The sequence below is a fragment of the Zeugodacus cucurbitae genome, chromosome 4, assembly GCF_028554725.1.
Source record: "Zeugodacus cucurbitae isolate PBARC_wt_2022May chromosome 4, idZeuCucr1.2, whole genome shotgun sequence".
Taxonomy (NCBI): domain Eukaryota; kingdom Metazoa; phylum Arthropoda; class Insecta; order Diptera; family Tephritidae; genus Zeugodacus; species Zeugodacus cucurbitae.
This window is the reverse complement of record NC_071669.1, coordinates 69,714,577-69,735,305: the sequence shown is the minus strand read 5'-3', so window position 1 is coordinate 69,735,305 and position 20,729 is coordinate 69,714,577. Positions and strand designations below refer to the sequence as shown.

General features: G+C 36.4%; 6 protein-coding genes across 7 annotated transcripts in view; 3 read left to right on the top strand and 3 right to left on the bottom strand.

Moving 5' to 3' along the window:
• LOC105213348 (cuticlin-4) overlaps positions 1–9,121 on the top strand; it is a 28,173-nt gene extending 19,052 nt beyond the window's left edge. Inside the window, exons 1-3 of one of the 2 annotated variants that reach the window (XM_011186097.3) lie at positions 999–1,112; positions 2,638–2,857; positions 6,482–9,121. In XM_011186097.3, the coding sequence (XP_011184399.1) occupies positions 2,795–2,857; positions 6,482–8,212 (1,794 nt within the window). In that variant the 5' untranslated portion in view covers positions 999–1,112; positions 2,638–2,794 and the 3' untranslated portion in view covers positions 8,213–9,121. Of the gene's footprint in view, positions 1–998; positions 1,113–2,637; positions 2,858–6,481 lie in introns of those variants that run through there. The other variant, XM_011186088.2, reaches the window with a different exon arrangement.
• A 1,692-nt stretch (positions 9,122–10,813) lies between these two features.
• Positions 10,814–12,017, bottom strand: LOC105213364 (adrenodoxin-like protein 2, mitochondrial). The gene is made up of 2 exons (XM_011186108.3): positions 11,612–12,017; positions 10,814–11,548 (listed from the first exon to the last, which is right to left on the bottom strand). Exons 1-2 carry the CDS (start codon positions 11,788–11,790, stop codon positions 11,209–11,211), a joined length of 519 nt encoding a protein of 172 aa, XP_011184410.1. The 5' UTR covers positions 11,791–12,017; the 3' UTR covers positions 10,814–11,208.
• Positions 12,018–12,312: 295 nt separating this feature from the next.
• On the top strand, positions 12,313–13,571 carry LOC105213379 (uncharacterized). Its single transcript, XM_011186133.3, has 2 exons — positions 12,313–12,474; positions 12,532–13,571. The coding sequence occupies exons 1-2, from the start codon at positions 12,393–12,395 to the stop codon at positions 13,509–13,511; spliced, it is 1,062 nt and encodes a 353-aa protein (XP_011184435.1). The 5' UTR covers positions 12,313–12,392; the 3' UTR covers positions 13,512–13,571.
• Positions 13,475–16,196, bottom strand: LOC105213373 (nibrin). The gene is made up of 4 exons (XM_011186121.3): positions 16,025–16,196; positions 15,111–15,950; positions 13,653–15,049; positions 13,475–13,591 (listed from the first exon to the last, which is right to left on the bottom strand). The coding sequence occupies exons 1-4, from the start codon at positions 16,050–16,052 to the stop codon at positions 13,532–13,534; spliced, it is 2,325 nt and encodes a 774-aa protein (XP_011184423.1). The 5' UTR covers positions 16,053–16,196; the 3' UTR covers positions 13,475–13,531.
• A 203-nt stretch (positions 16,197–16,399) lies between these two features.
• On the top strand, positions 16,400–19,879 carry LOC105213394 (integrator complex subunit 7). The gene is made up of 2 exons (XM_011186158.3): positions 16,400–18,067; positions 18,125–19,879. Exons 1-2 carry the CDS (start codon positions 16,523–16,525, stop codon positions 19,703–19,705), a joined length of 3,126 nt encoding a protein of 1,041 aa, XP_011184460.1. The 5' UTR covers positions 16,400–16,522; the 3' UTR covers positions 19,706–19,879.
• On the bottom strand, positions 19,785–20,513 carry LOC105213386 (probable 28S ribosomal protein S6, mitochondrial). Its single transcript, XM_011186145.3, has 2 exons — positions 20,359–20,513; positions 19,785–20,289 (listed from the first exon to the last, which is right to left on the bottom strand). The coding sequence occupies exons 1-2, from the start codon at positions 20,401–20,403 to the stop codon at positions 19,891–19,893; spliced, it is 444 nt and encodes a 147-aa protein (XP_011184447.1). The 5' UTR covers positions 20,404–20,513; the 3' UTR covers positions 19,785–19,890.
• Between the last annotated feature and the right edge of the window lie 216 nt (positions 20,514–20,729).

Genomic DNA, 20,729 nt, shown 5'->3' with positions numbered 1-20,729 from the left:
CTGGCGGTGGCGGTGTGATGAATGATTAACTGGCTGGCTGGTTGGCTGGTTGGCTGGTTGAAGCAGATGATGCGACGCATCTCACCGATTTTTGCAAGTGGAAAGTGACATTCCTCTCACTCAGCATGCACAACACAAACAAACACACACACACACGCTGATATAAAAAAAAATTATATTTAAATATTTACACAAAATAAATTCAGTTGCACATGCATACTAGTACATACTCATAGATGCATACATATACATATATGATAATCTTTAACGGTGTGTTGTTGCTTATTGGAAGTGCTATATGTGGCTTTAGGCCAGGTAAGCTTGCGGCCTAGACTTCTTCTTCTTTCTTTCTTTATGAATTTTAGTAATTTTTTTCTCTTTTTTATTGCTTTCGTATATTCGTTACTGCGCTTCTTCATTCGTCTACATATTTATGCATATATTATGTGTATTTATGTATGCACATAATCGTGTCTATTTAACCGCGTTCAGTTGCACATCTGCATTTGTTACACATTTATTGAATTTTCTTCATGTTTTATTTTACTCGCGTACGCAGCATCGCTAGTTCAATATCGCAGCGGATCGGTCGGTCGGTCGGTCAGTGGGTAGCGTTGTAGCCGCATCTAACTGTGCGTATCCAGTTAGTCATTTCATGTCTGTTAAGCATTGTGTCGTCGTTGTCGTGGCAAGTTGCACGCGCATAGCGGACGGATTGTCATCATTTGTGCACACATACACACACACACACACATAACACATAAAATACAATTAAATGTTGATTTGATCGGTGTCACGTGTTGTCAACAAAACAAAAAAAAATACCGTTAATTGATTTTTTTTTTGTAATAATTACATGACGAATAATACACAAATGTGTAGTGAACAATAATTAAATAAATATAATTAATAAAATATATATTGAAATATATATAACTATAATATTAAACTGATTCTTACAAGTGAGTTGTTTATAATATTGATAATAAAAAAAATCTTTCAGATTGAATTTAACACTAATAACTGATATATTCTGCACTCGCACAACGCGGAATTTTGTAACAAATTTTAAATAAAATTGTGATTTACTTGCTCAGTGAAGTTGAAAAAAGGTAATTTTAGTGAATTAACTAAGAAAAGTAAATTTGACGGCGATTATAAATAATTTTGTAATCTTCTCTTTACTATGATGGAGTTTAATAATATTTTTAAGATTATTATTTGACTTTCAAAAACAAAAACAAGAAGACACATTGTGCCCAAATCTAAGCTAGAATATAGACACGTTTTTAAATAAAATTTTTGGTTTTTCCAATAAACCAAACCATATATGACGTCGTCAAGTTATAAAACTGGCAACCATGTCTCAAGAAAATTAATCAGAGGTCACAAAATATGTTTCTCTGGCCTTATTCGAGCGCAATATTTATTAACGATGCTGTTTTTTCTGTGTTTTTGAAAAACTCACAAACTTGTAGAGAGTTGTATAAAAACCGCTTTATAATACCACGAAATTTCAAAATCACAAAATATTAAGTGTGAGACTTCGTTAGAATACACAGAATTGGACAAAAAGTTAAAATATGTTGCCTACATTTAGGATGATGTGATATGCACTGTTGCATTAAAGTTAAAAACTGACTTCTTACTATATAATTAATGCATAAATTTGTTTACATATCTTTACACTTAGAGGAGTAATCCATGCATACCAATAGCAGTGAGTGAGTGATAGACCTCCTCAAGACTCTAATGAATGCGTCAGTTATGTGAGTTTCATTCAAGCTCTTCATCGCATGCGCGTTGGCGTTGATGCTTAAGCGTCGGCTAATTTTTTTCTTTTGTTGTTGTGACTGTCACATTGTTGTGTCTTTATCTTTGCATCAATTCACAGACACTCGTGGCTTCATGACTGGTGAATATGTATGTATATAAATATGGTATATGCATGTAGTCTCATGCAGCTGGTGCTTGTTTGGTTTGTATTATCAATTGCCTACAAACTAAATTGCTCAGTTCGTGTTTTTTTGTTGTATTTAGCTTAAGTCGTCTACCATTCAGTTAGTCGAAGGCGATAGAATATGCCGCATATTCATATATATGTATAGTTGTTCATATTGTTTTTGTAGTGAAAATAGAAAGTGGTCCATAGTGCTCTCACTTTGTCGCTACAACGCGCATTTGATTTGTGCAACGGTAAATTTTTCAACGTCTTCACATTGTGAATGCCAAACCGCAAATCGCGTTTTGAGTTAAGCAAAAAATATTCGCAAATGATGACATATACATATGTATATATATATATACAAATACAAAATTATAACTGAGAGGAGCTTAAAGTTGTATTAAAAATTAAATTTTGAGCATAAATAATATTATTAGCCAGATTGATTGATTACCTCTAGGAAAAATATATTTTTGTTGACTGAATATAATATTTTATCAAATTTGAAATTCTGATCAAATTACGACTCAATGAGTACAAATGCTAATTTCAATCATTATTCAATACAGATTCTTAACAACTACCTAACAAGCTCTCCTTTTCTCTATCTTAATCATTTTAGTAATTTTTTATTTAAAATTTTTATTGTTAAAGTATTATTAACATTCTCCTTCTTCTTCTTCTAATTTCAGTTAACTCTTTAAACGGTGCGGTGGTTTCCTTCCGCCTCGCAGTCGGGTATATGTGCATGTCGGAGAAGTACAGCTAAAAGTCGAGCAAAGCCTACAATTACACACAACAAAATTTCAATAAATCTCAATCAAACCAAAACACAGTAAAACCAATAAAATGGGGCGACAATTGCGGCCTTCTGTGCTCGCAACTCTATTCTGCTTAGTGTTCATAGCGAAGGTGAGTATAACGCTGATGCGCACACTATATACATAGCCAATGAAGATTTTTAGCAAATATTTGAAATTGGAACAATTAATTTTGTTACCGCCATTGATGAGTTGGGTTTCCAGGGGAATACAATAGGACCATATATGGTTAAAAAAAAATATGTCGCTTGAGGTCATCTGCTTTATTTAACGCTCCTTTCAACTGTAAATTCAATTCTTCATTTAACTATGTACATACATACTTATCGGGAGCTATTCTTAGGAGAGCGAACGGAGATTCTTGCTTGCGGCATATACGGCCAAGAATAACGGCAGACAGTAGAAGCTGCAAAATTTAATTGTGCTGTGATATACTATTTCCATGTACATTTCTGCGCTTATATGCAAATGAGAATATGCTCCAGAGTACATGCAAAATAATACTCGGTATCAGCTTATATACTCGTACATGCAATAAATGCATATGTATTATAACTCAGTAGAAGCAAACATGCATTTATGAGCAATTAATATATTAATTGGCATCAGTTGAGTGAAAAAATTACTTTTACTCCATAAATTATATTTATTTGATTCTTCATGCCTCAAGTGTACATATTTACACACCATATAGTACAATGCCATTTTATGCATACATACATATGTACAAGACACTTTTTCCATAGATTACATGCCGGTTTTGCCACTCGCTGAGTTGTTTAGCGCTACAGCGCAGTTATGCTCTAATTTGTTCAAGTTTTGACTTTCTTCTACAAATATTATTTTCGTGCTTTATTAATCACATGTCTAATGCACAGACTCTTTTAATCTTAATCTTCTTATATATGAAAGTATTTTTGTGCTTAATTTGCTCATTATTACTTAGGCACGCAAGCGAATATTTTAAAGACACTTCAGATTCTGACTCTCTAACTGACTTCGATACTTGTTTCCTTGCTTTCAACGTTCCAATATGCCACCTGATTCCAGTTTAGAGTTCATTCAGATATTTTCACTGCTTTTCATATCTATATTAATTTAAGAGATATTGCACTGTGAACCCAGTGAAGCAGTTATCGTACTAAAAAATATATATTAACAGATTTCGTGGTATATTTAGTAATAATAATATTCCAATGCTCTTCTTACCATTGCTCACTGCCATTAATACGATTTTTGTAAGTTTTACTCGATCATTCAACCAGAGTCTGCATGGAAAATTTTATTCGAAGGCCTACAACGAATTATGAATATTAAAACGATCATCATTTTGCTCCCAATCATACTTTCCAATTACGCAAATTAGCTGCATTTTTATGCATACACATGTTGTTATGGGTCTACTTATCGGATCCACATGCTTATGTAACCAGTTCTGCCGAATTTCGGCTTTCGAAACTCGCACCAAATCACAGCTAAACTCACAGCTTCCATTTGTTCGGCTTTTTTTTCTCTTTTGAAATTTCTTTCGTTTATTTGTTTTTTCAATTATCTTTAAACTGTTTTTTCGCTCTAAACAACTTTCGATTTTAACATTCCGACATTAAAAACGAAAATTTGTAACACCAACAACAGCAATGCATGCGCACTCATACCATTAAAATGACAAGGTAATATATGTATTTTACGAACGATTTACTTGTGCCTACTTACATACATATGTACATATATAGATAGAAGATACGTAGGTGACTGTGTATGTGTGTGTGTTTAAGCCAAAAAGACAAAAGTCACAACATCCGCTTCATTCGTACACATTCCAGTAAAATTGTAACTGATTTCTTAACAAAATGTTTGGCGGAAATTTTCACAGCCAAAACAACAATGATCTCATATGTCTGCACTGGTATGATTGTAGTTGCACATTTATGTTGGTTTTACTTCTTGTTGTTGTAGTAACAGCGCCAGTCACTTCGAACCACATTAACTCTTTGCGGGATACTCAGAAAGGGCTGCAGCAAATGTTGTATAATACTTTTTGTGCATTAAGCTGGGTCGGTTTTGCCAAAGGAACATATGAAGAATACCATTAATATATAGTGGAAACGTTTTTCATTCATCTTTCATATATTGGTCTACAACTTTGCTTCCGCCGTTTTCCAATATGTCTCTAGGGTCAAGCACTGGTCGATTAAATCGATTAAATCGTTTTATATCGATTTTGGACATTTGTGTCAACATTAACCCAACAAAATATTTGTAGAAATCTGTTTGCATCCCAAACTTATTCTCAACTGAAAATGTCACTTTTTGATCCGAATTCTCGACATTTGTGGGAAATTTTGCTTTTCATTTTTAATCCCAAGAAAAGTGCGGCTGAGGCTCATCGATATTTGTAACCCTTTATATAAAAAAACTTAAATTTACAAAAAAACGGCGGAAACAAAGTTGTAGACCTAATATATGATACATTTTTATACCAATCTGAGATTCGAAAAAACACAGTTGCTAATATTCTAATTTTTGTTGTTATATGTATGTTATAGCTACGATTCAAGTTCTTATAAAACTCGAAATTTCGTTATCTATTTAAAGTTAAAGAGTTGGGGAGACCAAAAGTTCACCTGCTTTGTTTTATAATAAAAAATCGCCCCACCCTAATGCCACATTTTAAGTGCAACTGCTTATGCCCGCATATACTATGTAGTTACACTTGTACATATGTATGACAAAAATAATTTTCGGGTTTTTACACCGCATTATTTTGGGACGGTGTTCAGCTCTTTCGCTTTAATTTGTTGATGGCTGTACCCACCAAAAAGCTAAAAAAAAAACCTCACAAGCGCACGTTAATCTGTTTTTGTCGGTCGGAAGATTACCTGAAGCCTACAAAACGCAGCTGCGTACATACATACACACAATCACACAGTTGCACATAAAATCGTTTTTATTTATGGCATATTAAAAACCCAACTCAGCGAAATTAGTGTAGCTTGAAGCTTTTCGTTTCGTTGGCTGTTATGCAACTGGAAAAAGGCAATTACAGCGGCTTTTGTTACCTTAAAGGTTTGGCTGCTTGAAGACATAACATTTTTTTCTTCTTCTCTTGGTGTTTTGTAACTTTTTCGTCAGCGAGGTGTATCGAATTTGCAAAAGGTGTATATATATATACACAGGGTATTAATATAAATTGTTGTACCTGAAATGCGTTTCGATGCTATGGTGATTTAATCAAAAAATTATAACCATTTTCTTTATAGTCAGCAATAATTTGATTTATGTTTCACTTTTCTTCAACATATACATATGCACATACGTGTGTATTTATGCCGTTACGTAACCGTAATGATTTCGTCAAAATGTTGACTTCGAACACATGAAAATATGGTATTTGCGCAATGAATCGCTTTCAACGTGACAGTCAACGCTGCGTTAACAGCTTAATCATGTTAATTTGCATTGTAAATGCCTTGCATTAAGTAATGCTGATAAGGTTCGCCAACAACTGTTAATATAATTACATATTTATAAATAAAAAAATATTTTTAATTTTTATAAATTTTATTGAGAAATAAAACCTTCGAGAGAGTTCAAGAGTTCTCATCAAATCTCCTGGTGTAGTAATAAATAGCCCATACTTTTCATTAACCCCTCTTATCTAAACAAAAAACATTTAAAATATAATATTTATCACATTTCTCTTCACTTCACATAGGACGCTGTCTGCGAAGGACCACATGTCGACTCAGCATCACTACCGCTGGAACATAGATCCGTTTACGGCCCGCCTGCACCATCGCCCGTGTACGGCGCTCAGCAAGGTCCCGTGCCCGCTGGAGTTAGCAACGAGATCTCCGACGATGCTTGGCCGCTCTCTGCCACCAATGATAGTCCACAAATTAAACACTTGCAGGTGCAATGCGAGAAGACACATATGCGTGTTAACATTGAGTTCGATCGTCCTTTCTACGGTATGATCTTCTCGAAGGGCTTTTATAGCGATCCACACTGTGTGCACCTGAAACCTGGTACCGGTCATCTGAGCGCCACATTTGAGATCTTCCTCAACAGTTGCGGCATGACAAGTTCGGCTAATCACAATGCGGCCGGTTATGGCGCGCCAACGCCTTCGGGTAGTTATGTGGAGAATACGATTATCATACAATATGATCCTTATGTGCAAGAGGTGTGGGATCAGGCCAGAAAATTGCGTTGTACTTGGTATGATTTTTACGAAAAGGCTGTCACATTCCGTCCATTCCAAGTTGATATGTTGCATGCGGTTACTGCCAACTTCCTCGGTGATAATCTACAGTGTTGGATGCAAATTCAAGTAGGCAAAGGTCCATGGGCTTCTGAAGTATCTGGCATTGTGAAAATTGGACAGACAATGACTATGGTTTTGGCTATTAAGGATGACGAAAACAAATTCGATATGTTGGTACGTAATTGTGTAGCTCACGATGGCAAACGCGCACCCATACAATTGGTTGATCAGAATGGTTGTGTTGTACGTCCAAAGATTATGAGCAAATTCCAGAAGATTAAGAATTTCGGACCATCAGCGTCGGTTGTCAGTTTCGCCTACTTCCAAGCCTTCAAATTCCCCGACTCTATGAATGTGCACTTCCAGTGTGTGATACAAGTATGCCGCTACAACTGCCCTGAACCGAAGTGCGGACCAGGACTACCAGGTGGTGAATACGGTGTGCCACAGATTGGTAATAATGCGCTCTCGGCTGAATATGGCGCACCAGAACCATATGACCGCAATGATTATCCATTAGGTGGTCTGCCACCAGCCGCCTATCCAGATCCACGTCACCAAGCTGCCGATGCTACCGGCGCCTACTCTGAAAACCAACCCGATGTAGTACCCTCACCACAAGCACAAACTGCTGGCGTCACAACACCCGAGGCTGCTCTACAAAGTTCACAAGCGACACCACAAGGCGCACATGATTTGCATATGCCACCACCACCATTACCCGGCCAACCTGGCCTCTATAGCACTGTGAAGCGTAAAGACGATATCGAGGGTGGAAATCTAGTGTCGTTAGGTGGACGTCCACGTTCGGTAGAGGGACTCGACGATTTGCGTGGCGTACGCAGACGACGTGATACAATGGATATTGTCGTGAAACCACGTATTTACAAGCGAGACACGCAGGAGATGACCGACGTGAACACGAGCCGCACCATACAAGTGGTGGCGCCCGGCGATGTCAACTTTGCGCTCAACAATAATTCCAACAACGAGACCGTAGTCATACAATCGGCACGATCAGCTGATCCTGAGACGATTTGTATGTCAGTGCCGAGCTTCGTCGGTGGCCTTGTCATGCTATTGTTGGTGCTGGCGGTAGCATCTCTAGTCGCTGCATTCCTCTTCGTGCGCGTGCGGCATTTCGATCGGAAGGGTGCCTCCATGGCGTATGTTAACTAATCAAGGAAAACGTTCAATGCGCAAAGCGAATAATTCAACCACAACCACTGTCTGCTATCACACACACTACCTAGATACCTAGAGTAACGAAATAAGGTGTGGATGCCAGTCGGAAGTGGTTTGAGCATACGAACTGACGCTTATACAAAAACGATATTTGTCATCACACATTAAATAACACCGAAACACATAAACAAACAAGACCGTACATACCAAGAAACGCATTCGAACGACAAACAAATCAGATATCCGCTAAAACTTTCGTTTGTAAGTTCGTGCATGCATGTAGTATGTATGGTACGTGGACGCAATCACGACGACAACACCTGTATTTATTTGCTCGGCTGCCAGCGGAGGCGGAAACCCAATCGAACATGCAAATTGGAGCGGGTGCAAACTTGTGAAAACACTGTTGAGCTGCGGTCCATTCTTCATTCCATCACCAAACCCGACGAACCTAATTTATACATATATACTTCACTGCTTCTAATTTATTTAATTTATTTATTTATTCTATCTACATACATATTGTACGAAATGTGAGAAATAAACATCTTCTTAAAGACACAGTCTCTTTAATATTATGTTGTTAGGCTTCCCTAAAATACGCGTGAATAATTTCGACTCATCGACTGGGGCATGACGTACGTGGGTACGTTGCTCCAGCTCATATCAGTCGTTTAAACTAAGGAACAATTTTAAAATTAAATTACATATAAATATTAATCAGCTATTGATGAATTATACGATACGAAACAGAAAAGAGAAGAGAAATGAGAATGGAGGAAAAACAAAAAAACAAAAAACAAAAAATCAAAAAATCTTACAAATAAGTTAATGTAGCAACTTGTGTATATATTAAATTATTTTTATTTAATAGACCTGAATAAATTTGTATTTGACATAAAAGCGTTGTTGTTGTTGTTGTTGTTACTGTTTAATATTTAATAAAAAATACGAATATTCATTGGGACCGTTTGATACTTACAGAACAGAGTTGGAATTCATCAAGACCTTAGAATTTGGGAACTCAAGTATCCTAGATACAATAAAACATTCGTTAATACAAGTGCGAGGTAACGACATCATTCTCAAGCTAATTAGGTGAGGTGCTCCGAATTGGATGGTCAGACAAAATTGGAATGGTTAAAGTTTGATACGGGGATAGTGGATCCTGATTCGAATCGACCGCCAAGATGCCATTTTATATACAGCGCACCCACAAGAATTGGGTGTACATAAGGGAAAGGGTTCCGCATTTATATCCAGCTATAGACTGTCAACTCATCGCATTTTCATTCATTATTTTCGAACGTTTCTCCACGATAAAAGCAAACACTCTACACAATAGAAACTATTTGTGTTGACGGTCGGAAGAGACGACTGAACAGATTATAAGAGTGTGCGTCCATCATCATATTTAGATTAGAAAATTGGTCTTTTACTATTCATAAAACATATAAGTAAGTCGGCGAAGTGTCTTTTAAACCGATATAGGATAGTATTAACGAATATTGTAATCCCCATAAAGGGAACAATCGTTCAATCTATGGTAATTAATAAGTGCTTTAAAGTAAACATTTTTAATTGTACAATGCTGTACAGTGTTAAAACATCTCACTGCGTCTGAACTTAGCCCTCTCTGCTTGTTATCAGTAGCTATTGTTTATAACTGCTATAATTAAAGTGTAATTAATTTAGAAGAAATATGTTTAACTTGTTTTTCTAAGCAAATAAAATGCGCATGTTCAATTAATAATAATTAAAATCTTAACATACATACATATGTTCACAAACATAGAAAAATATATATTTCACATACATATATATATGTACATTACAGTATTTAATCAAAATGTCCATATGTATGCACTCCAGGGGCCTGTCTTCTTTATTATTTATTATTATTAATAAATCACACCCTAATAGAGATGTAGTTCTTCATAAGTATGTATGCACAACACAATGTATGTACAACAATATCATTCAAGTAGATAAGAATGCATTTGAAGGTTATTATTTGCAATGATATTGAGATTTCCTAAAACATGCCTTGTAGGGAAAATATGAGTATTATTTAAATAAATTTTTTTACTTTGTAAATTGCAACACAATGCATAAGGTTTCAGGAAATTTGATTTACATACATTCATGTAGAATTGCTTTATAAGAGAATCGCACAGCGTAAAGGCTGTTAATATGATTTCTTTCCATATATAGTCATATAGTTGTGTAATATTACAAATATGTATATCTTTATCTACGACTGATAGCTACTTGAACTGTGTAAAACTTTTGCCAGCAATCGGCTATATACCATTTATAGGTAGCAAAACAAAAAGTAAACAGACTTGCGATAGTGCAAAGTCATCATTACATAACGATTGTTAAAAATATGTATAAACATGTATTGGAATTAAAATGGAACGCAATGAGTATTTAATAAATCATATCTATTAGATGCTACATCTAATTAGAATATCTCTCTTAAAAATATCGTCAAATTTTAACAGACATCCATGCGATCGCGCTGATTGAAAGGAATTTTCCAGTTCACTGGCGAAGTGTTGTAATAAATATGAAAATGTAAAAGCCCAAATATTTAATTTTCGCTTAAAGCACATATTTATTTTATAAAAATAAGCAGTTAAAATTCTTCTAAATTTTTTGTTTACACTTATGTTGCTTTGTTCTTACTGGTTTAGTTTTCAACAGGATTGGGACGATTTAAACTACTATATATAAATGTACATATGTATATACATAAAATTTAACAATATGCATTGGTTTATATACAAATATTATATTCATTTATGCAAGCAACATCCGGGCAATCAATTTATTTGACGTAGACGCGGCGAACACATTTTGTCGGTGTTATCACAATGCTACATTACATTTTGTTTTATATATATATATATAACAGTGTCTCTATGTTTGTATAGTTGTTTAGTTCCGTCAAGTGTGCAATTAGTTTAACAAGTGCTTAACCGCGGTTACGCACTGCGTGCGTCATTTATTGTTGTAGGCACACTTACAACCAATCCATCCATATCCTTCGAAAGGGTTATTTGACAACCTAACCGTGAGGTTTCAGTAAGTTCATAAGCTAAATCCAGCATATCTAGTTCTTCATCACTAGCTTTATCCGGTAATTTTTCGAAATCTTCTATTTTGAAGATTAAATGGCATGTGGAACAGGTAAGAGTTCCTTCACATGCACCAAACCCATCCAAATCAATGTGATTATTCACCACTACGTCCAGTAATGTATCACCAACTTTTCCCTTTGTCTGTATTTTCTGGCCATTTGCGCGTAAAAATGTAACATTCACACTAATAAAAAATAATATTTATTAGAATAAATGCAGTAATGTAATCAAAATCAGGATAACTTACTCTTGCTGAAGCTGTGTGCCAACAGAAAATGTACGCACAAATTGTTGATTCGTTATTGTATTAAGATTCGCCCACCTTTGCAGGAAACTAAAGTTATTCGCATGTTTTGCTAAGTTTTTGGGACTTTTGCGTACGGCAGCATTAATGCTGCACCTGACTAAATTTTGGGCGAATGCCATAATATCACTTCGTTGGTGTTGAAAAGACTCACACGTTCTACTCGTTCAATAATGCAATCAAGCTCGGGTGTTGGCTGTTTTGCCCGTTTTTTTATCAATTTAGCACCTATATATAATTGTATTTATTAAACAAAAAGCACTCGCTGTTGCGGGAGTACAATCAACTTATTTTGGAATCAAGTGCACGATACCTGATTACAGCAGAAAATAAAACCGAAACACACATTCGCACTTTAAATTGGACAATGACATTTAATTGACAATACAGCACATATGTTAAAGGGGTGACCAGAAAAATAAATTTTATTTCAGCCTAAAGCTGTGCTATGTTTACATTGAATATCTTATTAAAAATTAAGGAACTTAATAATAGTTGTATTTTTATTTAATAAAATATAATGGTTTGATGCTGCAGTTTTAAAATAATGTAATATATTCATTCACGCCATTAAAATCCGTATAAGTAATGTGGAATCAAAACCAACTTTCAAATAAGAAATGGTAACTCTGTATTAGTTCTCCAAAACAGCTGATAAATTTGTAGGTTTGTAGAGTGTAGTATTTTATACAAAGTTTGTTTACATATCAAACAATTTGTAATCATGTGCGATCTCTGGAACGAATTTGAGTTAAAGAAACCTCCTCAACTCACAGTGACTATTCCAAATAAGAATGCACCGAATGGTAAGTTTTTAATACTCAGACTATATACAAAATAATTACACATTACCATTTTGGCAGTTCGGCGGTTGCAGACAGCAATTCAACAATACTTTCGGCGTCATCGTCACCAAGAAGTGGAGTTCGCCGAGACTTCTGCTCTTTTGGGTAGGTTAATGGCACGACGAAAGAATTCATTTCATGGAATGATAGGATTCCGAGCGATTGTAAAATGTAATACAGCTACATGCCGACTGCTTCGCATTGATCTTACAAGGGAACTTGAACTTTTTCACGGATCTCTGCCCGATTTCGTGCTCAACTCTGCCGACACGATAGAGATGCCAACACAAAATAACTTCGATTATGTACTAATACGTTTACTTAATACGCATGGAGTATATGAACGCATACGAGCGTGTTGTCTACAAGCCGCTGAATACTTTTCTAAATTAATGCGCAATAACTTCTTTATGGACACCTGCACACTCCTACTCGCTGTACTGGCAAAACTATATAGCCTTAGCGCATTGTTAGGTAATAAGTGTGTTGAGTTGTACAATCAGTTGCGGCCGATGCGAGAGAAATTTCCGCTGTCAGAAAAAAGTGTGCATTATAATATAAATATGCCGGAGAAACTGGAAAAATTCTTAGACCACCAAACGCTGAATGTATCTAGTGCAGAGGGAACTGTGTTTAAAGATGATACCTCGGTGACTGTTTCATCAACAAAGTCGTTGACAGCAGTGAGACCTGTGAAGCCAAAGCAAATGCTAAAACCCTTAGACCTGGGCACAGAGGTGAGTAGACCTACTAATCCATCGCCACAAACGAAAACTTTCAATGCGGACGTAGAATTAGCAACAGTTGAAACGACGAAACGTTTCATTCATAACGAAAATGTGTCACGGAAGCAATCTTTGAAACAGAGCGTTACCAAGGATATAATGCCTCATGAGTGGATTGGAGCTACGCGTCTTTTCGAAAGGAAATTATTATCTAATGATCACAAAAAAGCTTTAAGTATATTTAGAAAATTTATTGTAAACAAAATTTCATAACATGAATAAATTTATTCTGATCAACCGCTTACAGTGGACGACACAGTGCGAATCACTTTATGCATTTTTGGTTGAAATTTCTGCAAAATATTTTTGTTTTCATCAAGAAATAAAAAAATGTAGTATAAAATCAGCACTTACCTTAACAAATTTTTTAAAGTTTTTGGTTGTGGAAATTACATTAGAATCTTCATTTTGAGGAATATCTGTATTTCTGCTCCACTCTCTTTCTTGAATTAGCGTTTGGGGGCTCAGTGTTGTCACCACGCATCCACCTTTAAACGGATCAACATTTTCTTTGCTATCACCTTCTACACCTGAATCGTTGTTTTCTCTTTTATTCGCGTCCATTTCATCCTTCATTTGTTCGGCTTTGATACTTAAAGCGCTTAATGAACAGTCAAGCCAATCTGACACACAAATTTTTGCTGGTAATGCTTTTGGTTTTGGCATAACTATTGACTTTGAATTATTTTTCTGAGCTTGTGGCTGCTTATTTGAATCGGTGTCTATAACATCTTCCTGTCTATGATCAGATTCAGCACCGCCAAAGTTAAATAGATCCTCATCCGAGTCGCAACCGTTATCATTAGCACGTGATCGTTTAGCAAGATTTGACTCTTCTTTCGAATTAGTTTTTCCACCAAAACAAAACAAATCATCATCATCACTGTTATCTAAGACGGCAATACGTGCGCGCTTAGTTCCCGGCTTTGATGTATTATTGGCAATTGATATATTTTGACTCTCTACATCTGTTTTCTGATCATTTACATGTGGCGCTTGGGACTTTTCTAGGAATCCTGACATATTGATCATCGCACGTCTAGGGGAACGTCTATTAATTGCAATTGGCAATTGTTTATCACATGATTTAGGTGTCTGCTTTGGTGTTTGCTTTGCAATAGTTGCAGCAGATGTTGTTGCACTCTCGTCAAGTGGAGAGCTTGACGATTTTCTTTGTTGTCTCGTTACTCGCGTAACGGGTGAAATCCTTTTAGCTTCCAAATGTGCCTTCTTAGCGGCAAAGTTGAATAGATCATCTTCATCACTATCCATTGCAGAATTATCGACATTACCGAGATCTTTTTGAATCCTTCTTGTTCGTTTACGCTTATTAGCTTCCTGTGCACTTTCGGTAACTTGGAGTGATGACATCACCACATCACTTGGCAAGGTGTCTTTTTGTTCTAAGTTTCGCGATTCTATGGTTACTGAATCGTTTTGATCCGATCGTGTGACAGTGCACTCAACGGCGGATTTATCTGTCAGATGTGTACTGGCTGTGCTTTTGCGATCAGTTTCAGGTATAAAAACTTCTGTTTGGTCCCCCTCCAAAGGATGCGATACATCGTTTTGATTGCAAGAACTTTGTACAGAACTCTGCAGTACACTGGATTCATTTGTTTCGGATTCAAAATCTAAATTCTCCTCTATTTTGTAACTCGGATTGCAATGAATTTTGGTTGAGCAATGTATAATTGCTAAAAAGATTTCGTATTCAGGTACGGTACGTCGTGAATGCTGTTTAAGACAATCTTAAGAAAAACTGTAGAGAGGAAAATTCTATTTATACACATTATAATAACTTTTTCTTACCTTCTATAGTATTAATGGTTTGTGAACTTTGTGACTCTGTAGATGGTACGTAATGAATAACCACGACATCTTTTCGCACTAGAAATGATTTTTGTATTCCTACATTTAAATGCTTACTCATACCACCAGCCTTCTCCACTATCGGAGCATAAGTATTAAAGTGTCGAGCATTTAAAAATACAAATGTTATATTCTTGAAAACACTTTTTCTTTCCTCACGATATCTCAAGTCAAGATTCTCAGGATTTGGTGGCACATAAGATGAGGCGTTAGGCAGCGTATGCCGTCCACGGCGTGCCGCCTGCACCAAACTACACCAATAATCACAAGTTACAATAGGTTTCTGATCGAGTACAGCATGCAAAAGTTTCGGAGTCATTTTAATCTCTGATAATGTTAAATGCGTATATGTAGCCTTCCAAGCAGTTAAAATAATGCCTCCGAGAACTTGAATACATTGTTTTAATTGTTTTGCAGTTTCTATAGGTAATGCTGATGCCGTAACAATGGGTGTCATTTTTGAAACAATCCATAAGCTCTTTAAAACACCAAAACGTATACGATCCCCTTCTGATAGAGGAATACGGTTTTGTTTAGGTAAACCTACACCATTTTCAATACCAGTATTATGGAAGGTACCATATTTAGAGCCAGCATCTTCAAGCTCTAACAGCTCCGTATTTTGATGACCCTCATTATCAATATGACTCTTTTGTGTTATCGTAAGATGTAGAAAGGCATGTGTACGACTAATGGAAGAGTCGTCGGATATCACCAAATCTGCACCAACTCGTCCAACAGCATATTTAGGTTTCTCATTGACCATAATAAGGACATTACCTATATTGTTAGTAAGAAACTTCGATTTAATATTCTTAGTTTATAATTTTTTATTTGGTTTTTTGCGGACTTACCTGTTGCAATATTTTTTAAAACCCACATTTTGTTGTGAAATTTTTTCACTTTTGCAAAAAAATATCAAACGAAAATTTGCAATTGCATTTAAAATACAAAACATACACACATGTATATTTAAACAAAACCAGTACTGCCAATCCTTTGTATTAAAAGGGGAAAACCTATTAATTACGACAATTTCAATTTCACATTTTAATATTTTTATTTTAGTAACAATCTATTTATAAAATATTTAATAAGTAGTGCTAATTTCATTCTTAATTTAAACGTAATATAGATATTATTTTATGATATCTGAATTTTTAAAATCATTTCATATATGTCTTGATCAATAAAAAAAATGTTAAAAGATACACTGGTCGCTTTGCCGGCTGTGCCGGCTGTGACAGTAGAACAATTGCAGTTTGTTTATAATCGTAGAAATTGTTATAAGGGTAGTATATTTAACAATTGTTTTGAATTAGTGAATTCAATTTTAATAGAGTTTAAAAAAGATGTCTTCTTTATCGGGCGTCCGCGTGAATCTCTTCAACGAGAATTTCCTTAATGAATCCGAACAGGATGCCAATTCGGTGTTGACAGAACTGGATAAAGGATTACGCTCTGCAAAGCTAGGTGTGCAGTGCGAAGCTATTGTACGTTTTCCCAGACTGTTTGAAAAGTATCCATTCCCAATATTAATCAATTCTTCGTTTCTGAAATTGGCGGAATTTTTTTGGAACGGTTCCAATCTTTTACGATTTTGGGTATTACGTGTATGCCAACAAAGTGAAAATCATTTGGATAAAATTTTGAATATCGAAGCATTTGTCAAACGTATATTTATGGTTATACACTCGAATGATCCTGTTGCGCGTGCATTAACTTTACGGACCTTGGGCGCTGTGTCACGTGTAATACCGGAAAAACAGCAAGTACATCATGCTATACGGCGAGCATTAGACAGTCATGATACAGTAGAGGTGGAAGCCGCAATATATGCGAGTGGTCAGTTTGCGGCACAATCCCGTTCGTTTGCAATTAGTATGTGCGCTAAAATTTCCGATATGATTGAATCATTACAAATACCAGTACCGATGAAGTTACAACTCATTCCAGTATTAAGGCACATGCACCACGATTCGAATACATCCACGTTGGTAAAAGACCTTTGTCTTAATTTGCTACCGAAGTACCCAGCCGAAAGCTTCGTGGTGGCTATACTTGATACCCTCACTCAACTTTCGATCCGTACATTAACCGGTGTGCCAGACCAAGTAAAATTGTTGCTCGACTTTTTACAAGATAAACGAAAGCCTGTCCGTGCGCAAGTGCTGAAGTCACTCACACAACTAGCTGATCCACAGTGTGTACATGCCTGGCCCAAAAATACCATGAGTGAACTTATAGTAAAGGCACAAGGTTGTGAGGATTCACGTGAGCAATACCTTTATTTAAATATACTGTTAAAACTATGTGATTGCCCACTAACTTGTCACGCATTCTTAAACGAAGAGCAAGAATCAGTGACCGAGTTGTGTCTTACATGTATTTGCTTAGATGACTATGCCACCGCCAGTCAAGCGATGTCAATCTTAGCCGCTCTTATGACTTACTCGGGCGGTGACAAACAAATTACATCCAATATTATGGAAATAGTAAATATACACATGGAAGGTTTAATATTCTGCATGGTCGGTGAAAAAGAAAATGAGCGCGAATTGAAGAAAATACTTTGTTGTGGTATTAAAATAGCCAGTGTTAACACAGAATTCGGTACAGATTTTGTTAATATGTTGGCTGACTTAATCACGGAAGAAGTAGAATACCCACCTCGGAATGCTGAAATGATGTGCGATGCACTAGGCGCACTTGGTTCGCATTTTCAATTGCGGAAATTCGCAGTAAAACCATTGTGTACGGATGAACCCATGGACATTGATGACGTGCAGCCATCAACTTCGGCACTGGTTGCATTGTCAGCGCAAGTGAAGGCTGACGCTGGGGGCGCTGCGAATGAAGACGAAGACAAATCTGCCGTCACATGTGGAGAGCCAACTGTAAGTATCTGCATACTTTTTGGTTAAATTATTCAAATTAATACGTTTTTCCCACAGGAAAACCCAGTGCTTAATCGTCTGCTTTTCATTTTACACAAACTTAATGCAATAATGGATGCTGGCGCAAAAGAAGATCAATTACATACGGTTGAAATTTTAGCGTCCGTTGCTTTGCAGTCGATGATTGGTTGTTTCATACCCAAGCAAGTTATAGAATGTTTTGAGCGTAGCTGTAGCAAAGTTAATTGTTGGAATCAATATCGCATAGCAAGATCTGCCAGCCGTTTTGGTCAACATTATCTTGCTGCACATATGTTTTCCAAAATATCGCAGATCACTGTAGTGGACAAACTACATTTCTTTTTGATGGGTTTAGCACAAATGGGAAAAGCTGAGTGCATACTGAACTACGGTGTGGAGTATGAATATATGCGCGACAACTATGAGCAATGTGCACCTTTACAAGCCAACGTGCAGTCAGAAGATAAAGTTACGAACACAACAACTACTGCGCTAAAGCAGATGCCTCTCATGCAGCGTTTAGAATCCTCCATCAATTTGTACTGGCAAGCGCTTGCCAGTCTGCGTGCTAGTTCATCGCCAGCCAATCCGCTTACCTTTCAGCTGGAGTATCTAAAATTACGTGCACAATTTTTACAGACACTTTATATGGCAGTTACAGTGAAAAATGCGCAAATCATTGTGCCACCCCCGGCAATCGCAGGCAGTTTGGCGCAAAATTCACGCGATTACTTGCAAAAATTCGGACATGTTACAAATCAGTTGCGTAAACTAGTGAAGGCATTGAAAAGTTGTGAAGAATCATATTCACGCCTCTACAAATCGGCGTTCGATGCGGATCCAGTTACGTTAGAGTTTTTGGAAATAGCCGAATATCAATGTGCTTTGTTCGCACACATCGTTGAAACGATCTGTTTTGCCACACCCTCAGATCCACCGACTTTTTTAACTACTGACCAATGTCCAGAAACTCGCTATTTTGCGTCCTGCTGTCATCGCATGGAACAAATGCAACGCAATTTACCACAAGAACCATCGAACGCGAAGACTATAAGTAATCGTCACTTGGAAATTATTCTTTCTGAAATAGAGTTGATCACTAAAACTCCTTTATGCTTGCCGCGTTATTTCTTCCAAGTTCTACAATCTACACAGATCAAATTATCTGTTAGTCCGCAGCCACGTAGTCCAGGTGAACCAGTACTAGTTCAATCTGGCAGTAATTTAGTAATTAAAGTAGAAGGAGTCATTCAGCATTATGGTAAACGACGTTCCATGTATCGCAGTGTAGATGCTGTACAGCTAACACTAACATCACAACTTGTTACACCTCGTCCTGCAAATGAAACGCCCAAGTCTGCAACATCTGATACAGTGACACTGACACAAACGGTTAAACCACAACGTGACTTCTTGACTGGTAGTTTTCTTTTGCCGATTTCAAGTGGTGGCCAATGGCAGGTTACCTTGGAAACCTATGTAATCGATGAGAATGGCATCACATGGTGTACGGGACCGAAAAACTCAATGCTTGTCCGTTTGTTAGAAGATCCCGCAAAAGCAGCAGCACCAACGCCATCAACATCAGCGCAGGCTGGTCAGACACGTAGATTTTAAATGAATATATGAACTGAATTATGGTGGAAATGTACTAAAGTGTGTATTAAATATGTTTAGTACTTATCGAAATATTGTAGTTGCATCGAGGTTTTTTACAGCACTAATTTTTATTTTACTCGTATATCAACAACTTTAATTATTATTATAATAAAAATTAATTGAACAATTATATTTTTGTCCCCTTATTTTTGGAAAGGATAGTAATCTAAACCAGAATTGTATTTGAATTTTCTCTTTTGTTTGCGCTTCGCTATATCTATCATTTCTTGGACATCCTTGCGATATGCTGGCGGCAACATTTCCTCATGTAATGTGCATTGGAATTCTTCAGGTTCTTCTATCTTAAATATGCGTCGTCGTACAATGTCAATATCACGTCCGAACTCTTCCATAAAATCACTTATTTTTGTTGGTGCTGCATCGAACGATATGGTGAAGTAGGTGCCTTCGCGATGCACTATACCGTGCTCACTGATTTTATGCGGTAACGCTCTTGTGCCTAAATTCTCCAATTTCCTGATTACGCAGCCTCTGTCCAAAAGTGATCCGGCGGTGCGCTTCAACACCGAAACAACCTCCGGCTAATTGTGAAAGAAAAAAAGAAGGGAATGAGGTGATGTGAATAAAATGTTTAAAACCAAATAACTTACTCTGGACATTTGTCGCAAAACCACTGCCAATTCATAGGAAGGCATATTTAGTTGATTAAAAAAATTGTAAAATTAATAGAAGAGCACTGTGTTATGAAAGTGAACAAAGTGGAAAAGTAACCTCAAAAAACAAAATGATTTCAGTGATGCCATATTAAAAATTTATCCCCAAGTAATTCATGGGTAAATGGGGATGTAGAGGAAATGCCAAAAGGAAACGGAAAATGTGACAAATAGCATGATTGCATTATACCTTAATTTACGTTTTGGAAATAACGAATTAAAAACAAACGAGTCTAAATAGTAAACGACAATTGTAAAATATATATTTTTAAAGTGGCCTGTCTATTGAAGGCTAATCAATCTAATAA

What these genes read in the sequence shown, in the direction of transcription:
- LOC105213394 (XM_011186158.3), top strand. Translation starts at nt 16,523, where the DNA reads ATGTCTTCTTTATCGGGCGTCCGCGTGAATCTCTTCAACGAGAATTTC. An exon ending in TCACATGTGGAGAGCCAACT is followed by an intron (nt 18,068 to 18,124) that starts GTAAGTATCTGC and finishes TTTTTCCCACAG; the next exon opens with GAAAACCCAGTGCTTAATCG.
- LOC105213386 (XM_011186145.3), bottom strand. Translation starts at nt 20,403, where the DNA reads ATGCCTTCCTATGAATTGGCAGTGGTTTTGCGACAAATGTCCAGA. An exon ending in TTTTGCGACAAATGTCCAGA is followed by an intron (nt 20,290 to 20,358) that starts GTAAGTTATTTG and finishes TTTCACAATTAG; the next exon opens with CCGGAGGTTGTTTCGGTGTT.
- LOC105213364 (XM_011186108.3), bottom strand. Translation starts at nt 11,790, where the DNA reads ATGGCATTCGCCCAAAATTTAGTCAGGTGCAGCATTAATGCTGCCGTA. An exon ending in GGCACACAGCTTCAGCAAGA is followed by an intron (nt 11,549 to 11,611) that starts GTAAGTTATCCT and finishes ATTTTTTATTAG; the next exon opens with TGTGAATGTTACATTTTTAC.
- LOC105213379 (XM_011186133.3), top strand. Translation starts at nt 12,393, where the DNA reads ATGTGCGATCTCTGGAACGAATTTGAGTTAAAGAAACCTCCTCAACTC. An exon ending in AAATAAGAATGCACCGAATG is followed by an intron (nt 12,475 to 12,531) that starts GTAAGTTTTTAA and finishes CCATTTTGGCAG; the next exon opens with TTCGGCGGTTGCAGACAGCA.
- LOC105213373 (XM_011186121.3), bottom strand. Translation starts at nt 16,052, where the DNA reads ATGTGGGTTTTAAAAAATATTGCAACAG. An exon ending in TTTAAAAAATATTGCAACAG is followed by an intron (nt 15,951 to 16,024) that starts GTAAGTCCGCAA and finishes CTAACAATATAG; the next exon opens with GTAATGTCCTTATTATGGTC. An exon ending in ACTTTAAAAAATTTGTTAAG is followed by an intron (nt 13,592 to 13,652) that starts GTAAGTGCTGAT and finishes AATATTTTGCAG; the next exon opens with AAATTTCAACCAAAAATGCA.